Source organism: Mercenaria mercenaria, chromosome 3 (assembly GCF_021730395.1).
Source record: "Mercenaria mercenaria strain notata chromosome 3, MADL_Memer_1, whole genome shotgun sequence".
Lineage (NCBI taxonomy): Eukaryota > Metazoa > Mollusca > Bivalvia > Venerida > Veneridae > Mercenaria > Mercenaria mercenaria.
Genome location: NC_069363.1, coordinates 98100452 through 98114318, shown reverse-complemented (window position 1 = coordinate 98114318; position 13867 = coordinate 98100452). Strand labels below are relative to the sequence as shown.

At 35.1% G+C, this 13867-nt stretch overlaps 3 protein-coding genes across 6 annotated transcripts in view; 1 reads left to right on the top strand and 2 right to left on the bottom strand.

Moving 5' to 3' along the window:
• LOC123523913 (uncharacterized) overlaps nucleotides 1–13867 on the bottom strand; it is a 356017-nt gene that overhangs the window by 238145 nt on the left and 104005 nt on the right. The window lies entirely within an intron of this gene.
• Nucleotides 1753–13867, bottom strand: part of LOC123523919 (interferon-induced protein 44-like) — a 20450-nt gene continuing 8335 nt past the window's right edge. The window contains exons 1-11 of one of the 3 annotated variants that reach the window (XM_053539425.1): nucleotides 8540–8693; nucleotides 8202–8314; nucleotides 7727–7809; nucleotides 6999–7177; nucleotides 6388–6463; nucleotides 5781–5807; nucleotides 5277–5489; nucleotides 4646–4792; nucleotides 4008–4185; nucleotides 3076–3185; nucleotides 1753–2399 (exon numbers count right to left, since the gene is read on the bottom strand). In XM_053539425.1, the coding sequence (XP_053395400.1) occupies nucleotides 2217–2399; nucleotides 3076–3185; nucleotides 4008–4185; nucleotides 4646–4792; nucleotides 5277–5489; nucleotides 5781–5807; nucleotides 6388–6463; nucleotides 6999–7177; nucleotides 7727–7809; nucleotides 8202–8214 (1209 nt within the window). In that variant the 5' untranslated portion in view covers nucleotides 8215–8314; nucleotides 8540–8693 and the 3' untranslated portion in view covers nucleotides 1753–2216. Of the gene's footprint in view, nucleotides 2400–3075; nucleotides 3186–4007; nucleotides 4186–4645; nucleotides 4793–5276; nucleotides 5490–5780; nucleotides 5808–6387; nucleotides 6464–6998; nucleotides 7178–7726; nucleotides 7810–8201; nucleotides 8511–8539; nucleotides 8694–13867 lie in introns of those variants that run through there. The other 2 variants (XM_053539427.1, XM_053539426.1) reach the window with 2 other exon arrangements.
• The window catches only part of LOC123523917 (interferon-induced protein 44-like), a 23616-nt gene continuing 18238 nt past the window's right edge, over nucleotides 8490–13867 (top strand). The window contains exons 1-7 of one of the 2 annotated variants that reach the window (XM_045301670.2): nucleotides 8711–8799; nucleotides 9218–9631; nucleotides 11059–11138; nucleotides 11349–11561; nucleotides 11936–12088; nucleotides 12381–12561; nucleotides 12949–13058. In XM_045301670.2, the coding sequence (XP_045157605.2) occupies nucleotides 8787–8799; nucleotides 9218–9631; nucleotides 11059–11138; nucleotides 11349–11561; nucleotides 11936–12088; nucleotides 12381–12561; nucleotides 12949–13058 (1164 nt within the window). In that variant the 5' untranslated portion in view covers nucleotides 8711–8786. Of the gene's footprint in view, nucleotides 8523–8710; nucleotides 8800–9217; nucleotides 9632–11058; nucleotides 11139–11348; nucleotides 11562–11935; nucleotides 12089–12380; nucleotides 12562–12948; nucleotides 13059–13867 lie in introns of those variants that run through there. The other variant, XM_045301672.2, reaches the window with a different exon arrangement.

The following is a 13867-nucleotide window of genomic DNA, read 5'->3' as shown; positions in this document are numbered from 1 at the left end:
CACTGTATACTATCTACAAACTTGTAAACTGACAGACTGATGTTCAATTGCAAGCACTTTAGAATCATGTGCTAAGAACAATAATTGTATCTAGTATCTCTGTTGAACTACTATTTGGTTGCTGATAGGGGAGGGGTGGGAGTCTGGGATTCGTTCGTTTTTTAATACATGTAACTACTTAAAACAAAAACCAAAACAAAAACATCAATTCTAAATCATTGAACTTTAAATATTGTGTAGACTGGCTACTAGTCTGATAATAATTTATGATATACTCGTATATCCTAGTTAGAGATATGCTCCCTGGTGAATATCTTGCTGTATTATTCGGCAGCAGAAAAGGTAATCATGTTATAACTATGAAGGGAAATAATCTAAAATATATGTATATATATGAGAAGAGACTATGACTGGCTAATGTTAAGGACTGTGACCAGTCTAAATATCGTGCAATTCGTCTTTTCAATTAAAAATTGTAAAGTAATCCTTATTTGTTTTACTATGTACATACATATTAACTAGTGAAAGTACTTATTATATTGTTGAGTCGATTTTTAAAAGAAAGTATGTTGCAAATGCGTTTGCCGCGAATTTTAAAAATGTTTTCATTTTTAAGACCATACACCTAGATTTGGTAAGAAAATTTAATAATCACTGACAAGGCGTGTCCGCTGTACTTAAATTTTGTTGATACGATATATTACCTATCAAACAATAGATTTTAAGTGTTTTTAGTGTTCATAAAGAACTTTCCTTCAAAACATTTCTTTGAAAGTCGCTCATCTCTGTCAGAATAATTTGTATATTGAAAACGTAACATATAAGCACAGATAGTGCTTGACTCCCTTTTCATGCTATCATTACTATAATATTGTTGAATTGCTGTAAAATGATATTAGCTGGATCCCATCATCACACATTATGTTATATACAGTAGTTAAAGGGAACCAACTATTTGTTAAAGCAAGTACCCGTTGAAAAATACTATGTACTAATTTGGACCAATCAGAAACAAGTTCTATAAATAGCACCAATCAAAGCTCACTTCTGCTTAGGTATAAACGGATAGATGGATGCCAGGGAGATCATTCTGTATCCAACGATCGAAGAAGACACATCGAGGATTCAACCAGTAATTTATCCCTGTACCTTGATAAGGAAGGAAAGGTCAAGGTCGTGTGCGGCGCGCATCTATCTTTGGACCAGATACGAAAAAAATGTTTTCTCGTGTTCTACTTGGTTTCCCAACTAGATCTTTGGCAGGATTGTCATTCCCATCAACTTTCTATCATCTCTAGAGCAGAAATCCCCCCGTTGATTCTATCTCACCTGTATTTTATAAACTTTCTAATGATCGCCTTTTCGAATGTTTAAGGTTAACGCACTTCCGGCAGAAAACATGTAACAATTTTAGGGTTTCGGATACCGCACTTTCGACGTTCTTTTAAGATTACCCCAACACTCCACATCGGTTCGGGTATGTTTCTGTTAACCTACACCATCCTCGCCTTAGTTAGCTGTGGCCTACTTCCTCTGCCGACCACCAACTACGATGTTATGAGTAAACGCAAAACTTAACCAAGAAATCTGATAGTTTTTAAGTTCAAAAGGGGCCATAATTCTTGCAGATGGTGAACAAGTGTTGCAAGTTTTAAAGCAAAGCGGCAAATATATGCTCACCTTTAAGGGAGAATAAATATGCGCATAAAATGGTAAAATCATGACTAACTAGTTATCATATACAAACGCAAGTAAATTTGTCTATACATCTATTTTCAAAATGATGCAACTAATAAACGTAAGGGTAACGGTTAAAGGGGAATAACTCTCTGTCACTACGCATATATAGACATATAACCGATTCTGTGACTGATATCAAAATGTTTTAAATAAGAAATCCTTCACCAAGGATATATAAGTCACATGTTTTTGGACAATCAAAATGTCTTAAATAAGAATCCTCCACCAAATACGTAATTTCCATATTTTAGGACGTTATGTTCAAAATGTCGCAATTGAATTCCATATGCGTTTAAAGTATGAATCCAGTTATAATGATAAACACAGTAGATGGCAATGCACTGTTTTATTTCGAACAATTTAAAACGATTCGTTTCTAAATTATCCGTAAAATCTAAAATATTAAGACATTTTTTCGATATTCCGCAGCTGTGCTTCATCTGTAAACTCTTTATTTTGGTGACCTATTGCTATGACTACGATGAATAATCCTGCACTATTTCATTTCGATGCATGAAAAGAAAGGCATCAGCGTTATTCAAGATACCTTTTAACGCAAGCAGAGTCAGAATGTCTATATTGGGATCTAGTTCACACTCTTTCTCGTAATTTTTCACTGGGAATATATTGTGCTGTGGCAAGCCTAACATCTCCGAAACCTGAAAGAAATTTCATCCAATTTTGACAGTCTACTTGTATATTTGATTAAATACGAGTCAAATTTTTTTCTACAGGAAAACCTGTGGAGAATCAAATACAAGGATTCAATAAGAGTTAAACGCAGCACCTTCTTCTAAATAAGCCCTAACACTAGAACCGTCACAGAAGTGACGAATAATACCCCTAAACTACGGCCTTGTCAGATTTTTTTTTATTCCTTGACAAAACTAGATATTGTTTTTATAAGTTCTACAATTTGAAAACACATTAACATATTTCTAATTATGCTCGCAGAGAGAAGAGCAAAACAGATAAAAGTAAAGCAAACGAAAAAGTAACTCACCTACAGATTCATTAAATTAACAAAATATACTCCAATAGTTATTTAGAAAATAGACTTCTTCGATGAATATTGTATTAACATTTAAAGACGGTTTGCAGCCTCCGTGATTCATATATTCAATCAATTTAAGCCGCACCATGAGGATCCAACATAATGCATTTGCGACCAGCATGGCTCCATAACAGCCTGCGGTTGCTGTAACTGCAGTAAGGTTTGAAATCGAACAGCATGGATCCTGACCAGATTGGGCGGATACGCAGGCTGGTCTGGATCCATACCTGTCGCAAATGCATTATGTTGGTTTTCTCATGGTGCGGCTCATTTATGCTCACCTTTCCAACAGTTCTGTCTATCAGCTTGCTCTTCAAAGCATTTGATGCATCAATTTTTGTTTGTTTACACACCTTGTCAATACAAGTCAATATGACCACCTGGGGAACATCTGTAAGGATAATTTATTAAACTGCTTTATGTCTATATACTAATAAAAGATATTGATGTTTGTTTCATATAAAATTCAGCTACTTCAGATCAATTTTGATACATTTTCTAGACTTTCACGACGTAGTAAACCTATTTTCCACGAAAAATGCATACATTTGCTTTCGAGGAAACTAAAAGTGGGTGTTGAATAGAAAGCAGTGATACGTAAGTAAACTAAACTCAAGGGTCCTCATATTGCCGCATTTCAGAAAGTGGATCGCAGAACAAACACCCTATTTTCGTTTCCAAGTATGGAATTCGAAAACATGCGAAAACATGCATTTAAAGAGTGTAATTCTATGTAAAATACGTTCCACGAGTGAAATAATATCCGTTTTGTCCCCGTTTTACGCGCAGTTGCGCTAAAAATAGAAAAAATTAGGGACATTTTCAACAGCACCATAGAAACACATGTTTTATTGAATTACTGCTGTATAACCTTATCGAATATATGAGAAACCTCTGTATTTAGAACATAACAATTAATTCAGCTGCATCTTTTTGGATTCAAAATTATAAAAGTGATATCTTCTGGTGACTCGGCCATTTGTAGGTTTAATAAAACATTAACATCCTTTCAAATGCAACTGGCATGACACATTCTTATTTACATGTCTTTTTATTCTTTTCATGGACTGATTAAGTTGGTGTTTCTAATGCATTTCATATATTCCTAACTAAAAGTCCGCCATTAGAAAATTAGAGTAGGCAATGACTCCGGTTTCTTCTAGATGTATTTTCTAAAGTATCACACTCGATAACAGTTTTGTTTGATGCTTACCCATACTATTCATCACAGTCTGCATCTCTTTAATGTTCTGTATCGTATCTTTAATTGCGTCTGCAGCATCTACTGTGCTAGCGTCTAACACTATGGCGACACAGTGTATCTGGTCTTCTAATAATGGTCTTTTCTTGAATCCAGGTATATCCGGAGAAACAGAACCACTAGGATCCAACTGAAAATGTTCGAGTTATACTGCGGTCTCGTATTAACAAGAGCGTGAAACAATTATGATAGTCAATTGGTCAACAAAGCAGTCGGGGCTTAAACCGTTCTTATTCTTTTAGTTCGGTACGTTGACATGCGGCAGCTTAGGGGGTAATTCAAATGAGTGTATTATAGATTTTCATAATAGATTTGAATTCATTTGCTATGATATAAACACGGATGAAATTTAAATTAATGAAGTGTAGAAACCTGTGAATCTCTAAGTAAACCTACCATCAATTTTCAGCATTTTTCACTTTTCCCATACATGTGCATGCCATCATAAAGAAGTAAACATATTTATGATATAGATTACAGTTGATAACTTGATAGAGTTATGACAGACCCTTAACGAGGTTTCAGTCCGACGGCAAGCTGGATTTTATTGTATGCATGATTCAAAATATCGTATTCCTATGAAATATTACCAGAAACTTATCCTGTATGTGGCCCTCCAGTAAGTACTTCATATTTTCTTTCACCATGAGATGATTTGGTTCAAGCCCCATTGCATCACACAAACAGAATCCCATCTCCTTATTGCTGCTGCTAGAAATGACCGGATAGCGCCGGAACTAGAAAATTATACCTGACATTATTAAAACAAGTGACATTGTATGCTCGATAAGATACAGTATGATTAGCCATGTTCCGAAATCACAAACTCTATGAAACGAATATTTTATTCAACGATTGCTTATAGTATGCAATTATTTAATGACTTGCTGGTCAACAGTCACAGATCTTATCTGACATCTGAAGAACCAAGCGCTGACAATTTTGACTACTGACCTGCAAGTCTTTCAATAACTGTTTTTTATATGACACCAGAAACATCATTTTGATTTATTGTACTTAGCGCCAGAGACCGGCCTCAGATATAATAGCACACACTGTTGACCAGCAATTTATATAAGGAGTCAATTAACATTATTTATTGATGACACTAACCGTTACTTATCATTAATTGTATTAAAGCAATACACATACATTACTAAATGCTATTTATCAGGCAATACTTAGTATATAAAATGCACCTATTAGTCTGCAGAGTCTTACCTTGGTAGTCAGACTGTGCTCCGAGCTTCCACTTCGTGCAATATTGAATATTTTACCCCGGAAGATGGAATTTATTGTGTTAAAAAAGCTCGACTTTCCTACGCCAATCGGACCCATCAGTAGTACATTTGCACGAGGAAAGTGTACCTCACCATTAAGCAGATCTTGTAGAGGTTCATAATTCTCAATCTCCAGCTTGAGCGAATCTCTCGTCTATTTTATAAAGAATACAAATAATCATAACAATAGTGAAATACAAATTCTCCAAATAAGTCTATTCATAAAGAAAATAAGATAAACTAAAATGCATTCACAAGATGATATTATCAACCAAGCTAATATATTCAAACTCTACCAGTCTTGGTATTTAGGATTTTAACAAACTTGTCATTTACAGTAGGACTCTACTAAATTTTATTTAATGAATCAACATATCAATACAAAGTTATCTGGTTACACCGAAAAGTATAGTTATTAAGTTTGTGTTGAAGGGGGTTACTTCACCTTTTCCTCTCCAATATTCTGGATGAGCTGAAAGTTGAAAAAGATAAACATTATTGTTTTTGTTTGTTTTTGTTTTGTTTTGTTTTGGGTTTAACGCCGTTTTTCAACAGTATTTCAGTTATGTAATGGCAGGCAGTTCCTGTACCAGTACAAACCTGTTCTCCGCAAGTAACTGAAAACTTCACCACATGAATCATAGGTAGACGACGAATGATTTCAGACACAATGTCTTTATCAAATCGTCACGGAGAACATGCGGCCCGCCCGAAGAACGAACGCAAGACCCCGAATAGTGCGTTTGCAACCAGCATGGATTGAGAATCCAGATCTATGCTGTTCGCTTTTAAAGCCCGCTGAAATTAGAGAAACCGTTCGCAAACGCACTATGTTGGTTTTCTCATGGTGTGGCTCAATTAAATATTGTGCTGTGTCAAATAATATATTATAACAGCTTCAGTTCCTACGTTTCCAGAGTGAAATATTATAACAATTATAATGGTAATAATAACTCTATTTTGAGAAGGTGATATATTGAGAATACAAATCATACAAATTATTTGTATTCTTAAATAGTCAGTGGTTATTAAATGCTATGCAATGCCATTACCTGTTTCAGTATCGGTGAGTCAAACACAGGTTGCAAAGCCCGGACTCTCTTCAAAAGACGCAATATGGTCGCTCCTCTAAAGAGAATAAAGTACTCATGGTAACTTCAGAAGCAACTACAATACTTTCAACCGATTTACACATACAATATCATTATAAACATGATTGTAATAGCAAAGTAATAATATCCAAAGGTAGCATTCTTGTGCACAGATTCGTTTAAATTAATAATTAAAATTAATCCAAGAAGTGTTTCTATAAGCCAGGTTGGGCTTTCATGTTTGAGTGTGATGAGACAGGTAATCGAAATTGGTTTAAACACAAGCCAGCTAATTAATAATGTAAGTCACACATTGTCTGGTGGTCTTGCATCCAAAGGTAACCTTCCAATAGTTTTCTCTTTGAATGGTGTATTCAATATTGAAATAGATTAACGTGTTCACGCACAGTGTTACAGACCAACAAATTGTTGACCTGAAATGGTTCATCAAAAGCACGCACTTTCCCCTTATTGTACCATAGTCAAATAAGATATATGTAAACTTGATATCCTCACAAAAAATGTACAACAGATGTTTCATAATAAATAAATTTCATTATTGGATTCATTACCTGAATAGCGACAGAAAACCAATTATTTCAAGAAGACTGCCAAGACGGGACAGTCCAAATGAAGACAATAAAAGTCCCGCCACAAATAGTCCAATAGCTTTGCCTTCCCTTTTTCCAAATAACAATTTAATAATCTGCTCAAAATTTGTGATAAAATCTTCATTCGGGTTGAAGTGGACCTAAATGGAAAACAAATAGCGAATTTTAATATACACAAAATACACAGTGTTTATGCATAATGGATCCCTCTCTATAGTAAATGAGAAAATGATCTCTCTCTGTTCGCGTATAGACCTTCTATGTGGTAAACAATGTACTCCACAACATCGCCGCTTTGTCCGCGAGCTTCGGAAAAAACAAGACGGGACGAAAATTTTAATTTTCTGCAGCTCTCTGACAAAGCGGCGACGTTGGAGTTCATTGTTTACCACAGAGATGGTCCTGTGTGCGGACAGAGAGGGATCTGTTTTCTCATTTCCATAGAGAGGGATCCAATATGCATACACAAACTTTAATATGTAAGTAAATTTACGCTTGAATTGAATGAACTAGTTTGTTAGCGAGAGGAAAACGTTTGTACGAAGCGTTTACTAACTTTTTTTCGTATAAAATGCAAAATAAAACAATGTTGTAAATGCGACAAATGACAAATAGTTGTCACGAACGGATCACTTGCACGTGATTCACGTAAACTTGCTTGTGTAGAATAGATATATGTAAAAACTCACGTTTGGTTTCCTTGGATACCATTTGACTGATTTATCCCTCCAGGGTGTATCATACAAAGCGTCACTACCGGTAGTTGTTGAAGCTGCAATGTCCAAAAGTATTTCTTTGCAAGCTCAAAAATATCAGCGAAAATACAGCGGGTATAGTAAGCGGATAAGTATGACAGCTTATTTCTGCCATCATTGACGCTGTCTCGTGTTGGCACCCTTCATTTAAAGTCACTCCATTCTGCGATTCCGTAACACATAGTAAATACAACCGGAAATATATGAGATATTGAAATAGATATTTTAATGTATGACTTCAGGCTGTTAATTTCTCTTAACTGTTAATAAATCACTTTTACAGAAAGACACCCCTCCCAGTATGGATATTATCCACCACTAAAATACAGTTTCTTATATTTCAAGTTAAATATGCATTTTAACGAACCTGTCAGAATTTTATTCAGAAAAAATAATATAAATATCGTACCTGAACTTTCCATTTCGAGTCTTTACACAGCTGTACATTCGATTTCGTTTTAAAATTCTACTTTCGTTTTCTCAATGAGGAAGTAATTTAGGCCGGATTTTTCTTGTGTCGTCCTTAAGTAAATCGAAAGTAGATTCAGAGTATCATAAATTTTCAAAAAAGTTTTGTATCATACGAACGTCAGTATAATTCTTTTAATCGAAATTTATTCCAATTTCTAAAGAGTCAAATATAAAGCAAATCAAACAAATTAAAAAAAAATGTAATTCAGCTTCTATAGCCTAGCTATATGTTATAACAGGAGTCATTGTCACACCTAAGGTAACATAGAAAAATACCTTCATAACTTAAAGCTTCATATAGCGTTTTAAGACAAAACAATGAAATTAATTAGAATTCTGAATCTGTCGTCACGGTTAATAAATTATAACATTTCTTTCGTTTTACAGGGCATTCCCAAGACACTGATCATAAAACACTTGAATGCTTTTTCTACTTTCGGTTTGTAGGTTTAATAAAACTGGAAAACCATAGCGTGTTATAGAATAGTGATTCTTACAGATTTGTTGAATCTTTGGTCACAGAATGGCTTCAGCAGGTATGATGATAGAATTATTACTTTTCACATGTATAATTAAAGGTAGTTTAACTACTTTTTTATCTTCTGTAAACAGATTTAAGCTAATGTGTACTTTTCATTTTGATTTATCAAGTTAAATGAATCGGTAAGGATTGATTAAGCAAAATCTTATCTGTAACTAAACATGCATCAGTCTGTCATTTTCGGTAGCCAAATGTTTTTTTGTCGAAGATAGAATGTTGTGAGACGGGGAAGAAAACAATTAATTTTCGGCATACATGATTATCGTATTGAACTGTATAAAGTCTCCAACTTTTCGTTTAACACTGATTCATAACAGCCTTTGGAAACAAATAAATATCGTTTCATGTCAATCATTTATTCACTTGAAAACAATGTTGAAATTAAAAAAAGTATTTATACACCACAAACACAGCACAAACATCTGTCTCAGCACAAACAACTGTCACACCAGCAACTCCGTCTGTTGCTTCAACACAACCAAATGTGCAGGCTTCACCGTCAACAGCAGCCGCAACACAGCCAGTTGTTAATACCGCGGTAGCTACTGCAGTTTCAACACAACCAATTGTTACACCTACACGATCTAAAGCTGCTTCAACACAACCAGGTGTGCCAACCTCATCATCACCTACAGTTTCAACACAACCTATTGTAAATACTGTAGCGGTTACGACGGTTTCATCACAACCAAGTGGCACACCCGCAATACCCACGACTGTCGTGACACAAAGCGCGAACCCCCCAGCAACAACAGTTCCGGCTCAGACAAGTGTCAAGCCATCCGCACCAGTCGTTACTCCTGTATCTCCTTTAACCTTTGCAACAGGTAATACACTGTGAATGGTAAATGTACATTTTGTATGGTTAATGTACATTTACAAGTTACAACTTTGTTTTTGCTTTTGTGTACTTGAAGCATTTTATTTATCTTTATTGTTATAGTTAAAGAAAAGACATTATATGTTTATTTATTAAAAAATGAGTAAGCAACAATTTATTATTATTATTATTATTATTATTAAATGAGCCGTGCCATGAGAAAACCAACATAGTGGCTTTGCAACCATCATGGATCCAGACCAGCCTGCGCATCCGCGCAGTCTGGTCAGGATCCATGCTGTTCGCTAGCGGTTTCTATAATTACAATAGGCTTTGAAGCATGGATCCTGATCAGACTGCGCGGATGCGCAGGCTGGTCTGGATCCATGCTGGTCGCAAAGTCACCATGTTGGTTTTCTCATGGCGCGGCTCAAAAATTGTTGTTGCTTTTGTCGTTGTTAATATCATCATCATCATTACTTTTATTATCAGCAATGTTATTGCTATTATAATCATTATTATTAATTTTGTTATTATCATTATTGTTTTGAATCATGGTCAGACATGACATATTTATACATACCATTTTTTTTATTTATAAACGGAGAAAATTAATAGATATTGAAAAATGTATCCTTTCGGCGCTTCGGTTCGTTTTTAATGTATCGGTTATCTTAATGGAAAACCACAAAAAAAATGAACTTTTAACAGAGTGTATTTATAATTTTGGGAAAACCAAATTTGAAAAAGAAAGTAGACATAATTGAGGTTAAAATATTGTGTGACTAATTTTTAGTAACAGGTATGTAGTGTTATGTAGTCTTTGAAAAAATTTCCTTATTTGTTTTACTATGCAGGAACAGATTAAGTGGTGACAGTTCTGATTATATTGTAGAGTCGATTTTAAAACGAAAGTATATTGCAAATGCGTATGTCACGTATATGAATTTTATGTCATTTTTCAGACCAATGACCTAGCCTAGCTTTATATATCGTTACTGATGACTATTTTTTTTAATAATCACTAACAAATCTTAATTATTAGATATTCCAACTATTTGATAAGTTATAACGTGACCGGTATATTATTTATTTAACACGAATTGTTCTATTTAGTAAGTTTCCTTTTAACGCAGGCTAACTATTCATATGTATGTGAATATATATAAACATAGGGTTAGGGTTAGGATTCCTTGCATACCCGGCGAAGTAACTGGTATAAATACGTGAAACCTTGGTGTATACCGTATACAAGATATAACGAGATATCATAAGCTGTTCTGAAGTGTAAAAGAAATAAGTGCTATGTACTGACGCTGTAATTACCCCGGCTTATGTACCGATTTGAAATAAAAAGTATGTATTAATGATTATATTATTAGTTTTTATACGTATGACTGATCGCTAATTGTTCGATATTTTGATATTTTAAAGGCGGAAGGAGTCTTAAGGACATGGACACACTATATGAAACCCCTTGGAGGAAAACTGTCAACTGGAATAACATCTTTGAGGTAAGTGTAAAAGGATTCAATATCAGTTGATATTGAATAATCAGCTGAATCAGAATCACATTGTTTATAACAGGAATGGATGCATGTCGAAGAATTACCTTAAACTCTCGGGTTTAGTAGAACTTGTACACTTTGGCTGTAAGTTTATATAAAGTGAGCCAACATTTATAAGTGCCTATTATATGTAAGATGTCCTTTCTTATATTTCAGACATTGGCCGAGTTAAAAGAGGAAGTTGAAAAGTATGAGCCTCTAGGAGATTTGTTAACAGATGAGGTACAATTCCCTAAGGTCAATATCCTGCTACTTGGTGGCGTAGGGGCCGGAAAATCTAGCGTTTTCAACACATTCAATTCTATATTCCGGGGAAAGATTTTCAACGTAGCAAGAAGTGGTTCAGCAGAACACAGTCTTACAACTAAGGTATTTATATTTTTTTGGAATGCTTCAACACCCGATCTGGTGTCTCCCTGGTACTCTTTTTGTGCTCCTATACAGATGAAAATGGATAATATTTGTGTTTCGAAAATATTTTTAGCCCGATATTTTGTTGAATATTTCCTAGAAAACATGGCCAGTATATAGTCTTGTTACTCGCGACTTGATTTAGCCATTTTTATTGCTTTTGTAAACATGCAAGTACAACAACGCAAAAGCAAATGGGTTGGGCGACTTAAGGGGAGGTAACACTATGTTTTATCCAGATATCGGGTTTCAGACTTAGCAATGAAAAGTAAGAGGCGGGACAATTTGCCTTGTTCATTAAAGTATCATGATTGTTTTTGCTCTGGTTGCAGTTTACTAGATATCCTATCATGTCAACAAGTAGGAAACCACCAATGCCGCTGAAATTTCGCGTGTGTGACATCCGGGGTCTTGAGCAAGACCATCTTATGACGAAAGAAAATATGCGCTACATTCTTGAAGGAAATATTGCGGACAAGTTTCCTGTAAGTATATTTAATGTTTTCGAAAGTTGATTGTTTTGGGTTGGGTGCTGTAACGTCACGCCGACACAAGTATAGAGCCAGTTTAAAGGGCGACCTTCCAGCTTTCTATGTTACCATTGTTAAATTTAGCCAACATAACCAGAGATTGAGTATCATTTCAGCCGACGAAGAATCAAAGTTCAAAACTTATGGCTTCTTAAATCGTTTCGATTTCATAAGGATTACGACAACCGTTTCTTTTTGTCTATAGGCGCGTATGTACGGAACTGCAAGATTATTTATCAAATTTCAGTTTGATCCAAGTGGAAACCTGTCGGCTGACATGCCGGGGTTTAACAAGTATCCAGCCCTTGACGAGAAGATTCACTGCGTGGCTCTGGTGCAAGATGCAACAATCGTTGATGCCATGCAAGACCTGAGTCCAGAAGTAACCGGTAATATAAAGGAGATGCAGACTGTCATGAATGGCTTAGGTAAATAGAAGGAACTAATATATAATCAGAACTTATTTCTATATGTACTCAGTGGAACAAGCATTTTAGTAGATGCACAATAGCTATTTTACCTAACTGATTCAGAATCAAATTATAACTAACAAAACTTTTGATTCCTCGTACAGCAGTACATTGTTTTTATGTTCGTAATAGATCGTAATGATACTCGGCAATTTCCGTTCTATATCGGCTATACACGTGAGCTAATTCGGGATTCTACGGACGAAAATGTAGCTCAACGCGCGTATGGCTTTCCGGGCAAACTGGAGAATGCCAAAATATCGTCCGGATATGACGTAATTTCCTGATATTTATTACCGGTCTACTGGTACCTTAATTTAATCATTTCCGACATATTTTTTTCAGAAATTCCTCAGGTTGTGATCTTGACCAAGATTGACAGTATATGCGAGACGACAAAGAATAATATTGCAAATGCCTTTTATAGCCCGAAAGTTGAAAAATGCGTCGCAAATGTAAGTTATAAAATTCACTTCAGTTTATGGTTTATCAATAAATATACTTAATGACACTTCTAACGCCCGCTTCGCGATATTTTGATAGTATCTTCAAGTTCAATTAACAGATACAGTCAAACCTGTATTAAGCAGTCACCAAAGCGAGTGACACAATATGGCTGCTTAGGACGGGTGGCTGCTGAACAAAAAATAAACTTGGCTTACAAGCTGTTTAAGGCACGTGGCTGGCTAATATGCCGGGTAGCATACTTTAAATGAGAAATGCGAGATTGAAATAGTCTAGTATATTTTTCGTTGGGTACCAAGTTCCTCAAAGTATGCTTTAAGGTAGGGTATAACATGTAAATTGGCATTTCTTTCTGGTCTGACGTCATTGTATTTAATAATGCTGAAATCAACTATATAAGTGTCTGTTTTTGAAGGTATCTTCTATGACAGGTTTAAATAAACTCATAGGATATCGCTTGATTATTCAACATCATAATTTCTCTAAAATGTGGTTAACTTTGTTTCCTATTGGAAATAAGATATGAGTACATGTTTTGTGTATTTTAATTTATTATGCTCCCCGAAATGGGGGTGGGGGTATATAGTTGCCACCTTGTCCTTCCGTCCGTCTGGCCGTCTGTGACATTTTTTTGTTCAAGCATAACTCAAAAAATATTGAAGGTAACAAGATGTAACTTTATACAATAACAGAGCTTATTGAAAAGTGTAGTGTGTAGTGACAAGGAACGATAATTCTAAATGTACACTTTTTGAATTAGCCCCTCCTTGTTTTTAAAACCTTGCCTATGGCATAGCTC